Source organism: Myotis lucifugus, unplaced genomic scaffold (assembly GCF_000147115.1).
Source record: "Myotis lucifugus unplaced genomic scaffold, Myoluc2.0 scaffold_97, whole genome shotgun sequence".
NCBI lineage: Eukaryota > Metazoa > Chordata > Mammalia > Chiroptera > Vespertilionidae > Myotis > Myotis lucifugus.
This window is the reverse complement of record NW_005871145.1, coordinates 2,033,943-2,041,840: the sequence shown is the minus strand read 5'-3', so window position 1 is coordinate 2,041,840 and position 7,898 is coordinate 2,033,943. Positions and strand designations below refer to the sequence as shown.

Below are 7,898 nucleotides of genomic sequence, written 5' to 3'. Positions count from 1 at the left end.
CCCTGAGCAAATAGGACACTGAATAAAAGAGCCTAATTTCTTTTTTATGATTTAAAACGTGTTGTTTTTCTGTAATTATTGTCTATAATTCTTATCCCACAAGGGGGTAGAATTGCAGATTTTCTACACCTCAATTCACAAGTAAAACAATGTGAAGTAAACCACATGGAGCGTCAGATGCATGGAGAATCTATTTGCATAGAGAATGCATATGCAGTCATGAAATACTATATCACAATTTTCCATTTGAATTCTCAGTTCACCTCTGCACCAGTCTTTGAGGTTGGCATTATTATGTTACATGCTAGAGGCCCGGTGCATGAAAATTGGCTGTGGGCACCACCATCTTTGCAATGGTGTGAGGGTCAATTAGCATATTCCCTCTTTATTAGATAGGATTTTATAGATAAGGAAAGTAAGACATAAAGCTATTAAATGCTTTTTCAATGAGCAAACTGTTAGGAAGTTGGAGAGTCAAACTGAACACAATTTTGTAGGAAAGAATTAATACCTATCAACTTAAGTCCCCTGTCCAGTTTCATCTAACATTTTATCTTAGTCACTTAGATTACACACATACTCACATGTGCATATATGTACATGTACATATACTTTTCTGTGTGTATCTTCTGGCAGATCCAATCTTTCAAACTTCAAAGCAGTTAAAGTATCTCTGCATGTGAAGAAAAATCTGTTACATTGTGTTAAATATTGTTTAAAAACTTGATTTGCAAAGTTCCTAATCTCAAGCCTTAAAATCTGCTCTATTGATATCTATCGAATACATAATATTTATTTACTTATGAAACTTAACAACATAAAATATGAACATACTTAAAAATAATTTTTAATTGAGCTACCAGAAATGTGAATTAAGAGAGACAGAAAGAAAATCAGCATAGTGAGTTATCATAGCAGGGGAAGGAGAGATTAATATTATTAAACCATAAACAAAACAGGTCTAAGAAAGGAGATTGAATTTACTGAGCAAGAGATTATAAATTAAAATCTTAAAAAAGTTTATTTAAGGAAGAAGCAGAAAGAATAATAAATACAAATTTTCAACTAAAAATGATTAAATAGTAAGTTGGAAACTAACTTTTTTAGTCAGGTTTATTGTACCATAGGAGTCTTAGAGAACATTATCACTGTTTTTAGGTGGACAGTTTGGTGAGTTTTGACAAACACCTACTGTCTTATAACGACCACAACCAACACGGAATATTTTATCCAGTTTGATAACTTCCATTGTACCCCTTACAGACAGCTCCAGCCCCTCTTCTTGTCTCTGACAACCACGGTGAAGGCATTGGTGTGATTTATGCCATGTTTTTTCCCTGTCCAGAATGGAATAATCATGTGTGGAATCATACACTGGAAGCCTTTGTGAATCTGGCTTCTGTCTCATTGCACTGTTTTGAGATCCAACCAGGTGGTTACTTTTATCAGTTTTTTCCTTTTATTATTAAGTAGTTGTCCATTCTATAGATGTAGCATCAGTTGATGGCCCTTAGGTCTGTTTCTAATTTAAAGTAATAATGCACAAAGACCCTCTTTGTGTGGACTTATGTTTTTATTTATCTTTGGTAAATAGAATAGCTCTCTCTTCCCTTTTTTTTTCTTTTTCTTCCTTTTTCCTCTGCAAATTGATGTCTAATTGATCTCCTACCATTTTTTAAAAAAACAACAAAACTATCCTTTTTTAATAGATTTAATTTTTTGTAAAATTTACTTGACCATATAGGTTTGGATCAATTTCTAAACTTTTTATGCTATTCTTCATTACTGTCTTGATTACTGTAGCTTCATAATACATCTGAAATCAGATAGTGTCTGTTACAATATGTTTTCCAAGATTCTGGCTATTTTCAGTTCTTTACATTTACTATTTAGTTTCAGATTATAAATTTCGACAAAAGGACTGCTGGGAGTTGATCATTATTGCTCTGTATTTGTAGATCAGTTGGGAGACAGTAGATGTCTTGACAGTAATGAGTCTTCCAGACCATGAGCACAGTATATTTCTTCATTTGTATAGCTTTTAAATTTCTCTCATCATTATTTTATTGCTTACAATATTTTGCTGTATATAGTTCTTATGCATATTTCATTAGACTTACCACTATGTGTTTCATGTTTTGATACTATTACAAATGGTATTTGTTATATTTAAATTTTGAAATTAATGTGTTATTTTTCTCCTTTCCAAACTTTATTCACTTTTTCCTTAGTTTCTTTTTCCCTTTTTGCTTATTGCACTGGTAGAACCATCAGTACCATGTAGAATAGAAGTGGTGAGGGAACACATATCTTTAGCTTGTTTACTGTATTGAAAGAAAGCATTCATCCATTTTATCATTAAATATTATATTAGCTATAGGTTTTTGTATATTCCCTTTATCAAGTTCAGAAGTGATATTCTGTTTTTAATTTGCTAAAGTATTTTGTTATGACTAAATGTTTAATTATATTAAATCATTGTTTCTTCATCCATTGATATGATTATGTTCTTTTTTAGAATGATATTATAGTGAATTGCATTGATTTATTTTTGACTGTTAAATATTTATTTACTGTGTTCATGAGAAAATTCTACTTGTTAATGATTTTCTATTTTATTTAAGTGAGATAAATATATATTTTATTGCTATAATTGTATAATTGCAAAAGAAAGCTAGTAGCCATTAAATGAATAAAATCAGGTGCTAAGTATTTACATGTATTATCTCACTCCTCACAAGAATCTGATAAAGGGGGCAATTATTATTCACAATTTACCAATTAATAAAAGTAAGATTAAATAAGTAGCTCAATGTCTCACAGTTGTGAAGTGACAAAACTAACATTCAAATCCAGGTGGTTTTATTTTTGTCACAACTCTCACTCTTATATCTTACCATTCAAGACATATTTCTTTGCAGTCACTCAGATAATTGAGAAACAAACAAAAATTAGGGTCCCTGGGATTCTTCTTAATAGCATTGAGCTTATAATTTAGAACTCCATTACGTAACTAAATGCTTGTCATTAAGTATCTGATAGACATCATAGAATATACAGGATAAATCTTTTTCTTTGTTGGTATAATTTAAGGATTTTTGTTGCTGATATTGTTTTTTAATCAAAGATCTCCCAGTGAAGGAGACATATGTTATATTGTAACTGGCCACATGATAGTCAGTTCATTATCTTTCTCATTTAAAATAAATCATTCAAGCCATTTCACTGGAACAAAAGTAATTGTTTATCCAAAGTCCTTCTGGGGCTGGGGATTATCTTGGGGCAATGTCCCACTTGTCACAAACTATGTGATAAATATTCATCCCTTACAAGATCTATTACAAGATGGATTCACTATGCTATTGCTCCATAACTGGAGAGAAAATGTTGCCAGTGTCTTATCCAAAATAAATTCTTTACTTCAAAATTCTAGATGATACTGAGGTAAGTACTGATTCTCTAAAGCATCAACGAAATATCTTGTGTGAGTATCACAGATAATATTGTCTTAGATATCATGTGTCTTCGCTGATTCCTAGGCTGGGGGAGTGAGTAGGAGATGGGATGGGCCATAATTCTAACCTTACCTTAACCATGACAGTTTCCAAAATTCACTGTCTGATTCATCGTGTTCCTTATTGTTATGAGGGGGAAACTGACTGTACCTATTTTGGAACTTGGGGAAATTCAATGGTCTAATGAAACTGAGTAAGCTAAATGAATTAAGCTAAACTTCATCAGCAGGATAAACCTTATTTTCTATGGGCATAGAGAGTATGCCTATGTTATGTTTGTTCCATGTTTTGTGTGAGGTACAGTTATGCTCAAAGACTTAGATTGTCTTTGCCAATTTTTTAACACAAGTTCGCTGCTGGAATTGTAATTTGTAACAAAAAGATTTTACAAGCCAATAGCATACAGGATAATATCTCTTAATGAGTCAACAGAAATAAATTACTCCAAACTAATGATAGATTCACTATGCTACTGTTCCAGGCAAGGGGAAATAAATAAAGTCTAACATTAATTGTGGTGTCCCTGTCCACGAGTTGGCTCTCAGAGGAGTCAGCTAAGCCACACAAGAGCTGATGTCTAGCTGTCAGCATTAATGGAAAGTCCTTTGTTGCTAGTGTGTGATGCTATCCTATCAGAACAGAGGTGCTGATGTTGGCAGGCAAGATGATCTCCTTCATGAGACTGATTCACGTTTCCACTGCCTAATAAGACTAGTTTTGACATGATAGGAGCTAATGTCCTAAGGTGTTTGGAGAGCTATGTAGGTCAGCAAAGAGTAGCCTTGCCAATTCCAAACACTCAGTAAGTCCTCATAAACTCTTGGTATCTGAAGTTTAAAAGTTCATTATGTCATAGTGGCTCCTCAATCTGTTTATATCAATAAGAACTCAGTAGCACAATAATTTTAATGATATCATCCTGACATGGCCTCCTCAAAGCAAAAAATAAAAAATCACCTTTAGATCAGAACAATTTCACTTAAGCCATAAACAAATACAGCAGGTCCTCTAATAACATTGTTTTGTGCAACGTCATTTCATAATAATGTTGATGTGATCCTGTAGGAACTTAACCTTATTTATATCAATTGATCTAGGGAAAAACTGGTTTTGTATTACTTCATTTCCCCCAAATTTCAAGAACTTATCTATGATGTTAAGTGAGGACTTACTATAAATCAAAATAATGTCACAAGCCATACAAGTATATCAAAATGACTTTATTAAGTCATAAACAAGTCAAGTATATTTCAAATCATAACAATAAATACACAACATTTCTATAACTGTCAGAGAACTTATGGCTTTCAAATCAGATGTTAACATCAATAATTATAATGGCATTAATAGTAATAATAGATACATTTTAATACATCTATAGTATAACAAGCCCTGTAAATAGTGCTATGTTATCTAGTTTAATCCTGGTTTCAGCATTATAGTATATTATTAGGCCAGTTAAACAAAACAAAGAAATTTAGGCATAAAGAAGTTCAATGACTTGTAGAACATTAGATATGGCATCTGAAGTTAAACTCACTTTTGCCTATGAGTGTTTAACCACTACAGCACAATGCCATTGGAAAAGAAGAAAGAGCACATTCTATAGTCATACTTCAAATAGAGTAGCAAATAAAAATCCACTCATGGGAACCAACAACAGCTTTGTCTGATGAGATTTCCTTGGAAATCAGTGGGCTCAAATTCTTTTAGGAGATTTTGGCTCAAAGTAGTGTGGCATGAATCCTTCAAGAGAAATGAAATATTAGGGATTTCATTTTCTTAATCAACAAATCCTCTAAACAATTTTAATTTCATGGGCACTCAAAGAAGGAAAGTTGAACTTTGATCCCATAACCCATTTATGGAAATAAGGTACACACAGATTTAAGTCACTAGTAAACATGTCACTTGTTGAATGATGTTGTGAATGTGACTTAGTCACCCAATCTGAAAAATAAGACTAGATTAGATAATTACTGAGGTTCTTTCCAGCACTAACATTTTTTTAAATAATATCTTATAATATTCTTACAGCAGTAGAAAATATTTCAACACCATAGGCACCAAAGTATTTTCGGTAAGAAGTGAAACCAGGACTCTTGTCAATATACAGGGTGTCCCAAAAATGTATACACACTTTAATTATTAAAAATGCAGTGTTTATTAAAATATAGTTTATTTTCAAAATGTAGTAGAATCTACAGACATTGTGTGTCTACATTTTTGGGGAACAGACTGACATACCTTGATGTGGAGTTGAGGGGATGAGAAGAGATAAACCAATGAACTTATATACTAATATGCATAGCCATGGACGTGGGCAATAGGGTAGTGAAGACCTCAGGGGGTGGGTAAGGGCTGGGTGGAGGAAGACAGGTGGGGAAATGAGAGATATCTATAACACTATCAACAATAAAACATATATTAAAAAGTAAAGAAAATGACAAAAATAAAAACAAACCAAATATATTAGACAGCATGTCATGACTATAATTTTATTATCCTTCTTTAGAAGGGAGAAGAAAGATATTCTTGATTCATTGATCACTGGAGTCAACTCACGTATTCCAACACCATCTATTTTGGATGGGAAGAACAAGAAAACCAAGATGTTGGAGAGTAATTATACCATGCCAACTGAGTTCCTACTTGTTGGATTCACAGATTATCTACCTCTCAGAATCACACTATTCTTGGTATTTCTCATAGTATATACACTAACTGTGGTGGGAAATATGGGCCTAATAATTCTATTTCACATCAATCCAAGCTTGCAAACCCCCATGTATTATTTTCTCAGCAACTTGTCTTTCTTAGATATCAGCTATTCTACAGCAATCACTCCTAAAATGCTGGTGAATTTCTTAGCATCCAGGAGAAGCATCTCTCCCTCTGGCTGTGCCCTGCAAATGTTTTTCTTCGGTTGTTTTGCTGATGCTGAGTGCCTCATCCTGGCAGCAATGGCGTATGACCGCTACGCAGCCATCTGTAACCCACTGCTCTATCCTACCCTCATGTCTAGCAGAGTCTGTGTCTGCTTCATCGTGCTGGCATACCTCAGTGGAAGTATGACTTCGATGGTACATGTCTGCCTCACATTCACGCTGCCATTTTGTGGCTCCAATATTGTCAACCACTTTTTCTGTGATATCCCACCTCTCCTGGCTTTATCGTGTGCAGACACCCATATCAATGAGCTTCTGCTCTTCGTCTTATGTGGTTTCATTCAGACCAGCACTTTCATGGTCATATTTATCTCTTACTTTTGTATCCTCAGCACTGTTTTGAGCATCAAGTCCTCAGGTGGTAGAAGCAAAACATTCTCCACCTGTGCCTCCCATCTCGTGGCAGTCACCTTATTCTACGGAACACTCCTGTTTATGTACCTACGTCCCACCACCAGCTATTCCCTAAACACTGATAAGGTAGTTGCAGTGTTTTATACTGTTGTTTTCCCCATGTTTAACCCAATAATCTATAGCTTCAGAAACAAGGACGTAAAAAATGCCCTTCAAAAACTATTAGCAAGAAACGGGATTTTCAAATGACTGAGAATTTCTATCACTGAAAAATATTTAAAGGACAGCCTGCCCTTCCAATATCAGCATGATGACTATGCCATGAACAACTTGTGTCAACTACTTTAAATTTATTTCCAGAAATAAAAATAACTTTCCATTTTCACTCCTTTAAAATGCTTTCATCCTCTCTTATGGAAATGTTCTCTCTAAAATATTCTTCTCTGTGAAACATTCCTGAATTAAATAATATTTACTCTTCAACTAGTGTTCTTATAAAGCTTTGTATTCTGATTCATTATATTCTTATTTTTAATTAAAATTTTTTGATGTTGACATTATTGCAGGTGTTCCCCTGTTTCCCCCCTTTGCCCACCTCCACCCACCCCACACCTCCTTCCCTTGGCCTTCACTACACTATTGTCCTTATCCATGGGGTATGCATATATGTTCTTTTGCTAATCCCTGCACCTTCATTATCCAGTTACCTACACCTGCCTCCCCTCAGGCAACGGCCAGTCTGTTCCATGTACTAGTATTTATGCTTCTGGTTCCATTTTGTTCATAATTTTATTGTGTTAATGAGATTCCACATATTAGTGAGATCATATGGTATTTGTATTTCTCTGAGTCGTTATATTCTTTATTATGTTGTGTTGAAGTTGTACATTGACATATCTGTCAACCCACCCATGTTAGAAGCTCCTTGCCATCAAGGAATAAATACTTTGGTTTACTTTCCAATACCTACGTAGCACCTGGCATTCGGGTTATTTTGAATTGTTCTTTTATTTTAGTGTGCTGTATGTTCTAAAAAACCACATTACTGAGCTGACTTCTAATCATTCTTCCATTGTACTAA

At 34.1% G+C, this 7,898-nt stretch overlaps 1 protein-coding gene across 1 annotated transcript; it reads left to right on the top strand.

Moving 5' to 3' along the window:
- The first annotated feature begins 6,127 nt into the window (after positions 1 to 6,127).
- Positions 6,128 to 7,066, top strand: LOC102439247 (olfactory receptor 5AS1). The gene has a single exon (XM_006091927.1). It carries the CDS (start codon positions 6,128 to 6,130, stop codon positions 7,064 to 7,066), a length of 939 nt encoding a protein of 312 aa, XP_006091989.1.
- The last annotated feature ends 832 nt before the right edge of the window (positions 7,067 to 7,898 follow it).

What these genes read in the sequence shown, in the direction of transcription:
- LOC102439247 (XM_006091927.1), top strand. Translation starts at nt 6,128, where the DNA reads ATGTTGGAGAGTAATTATACCATGCCAACTGAGTTCCTACTTGTTGGA.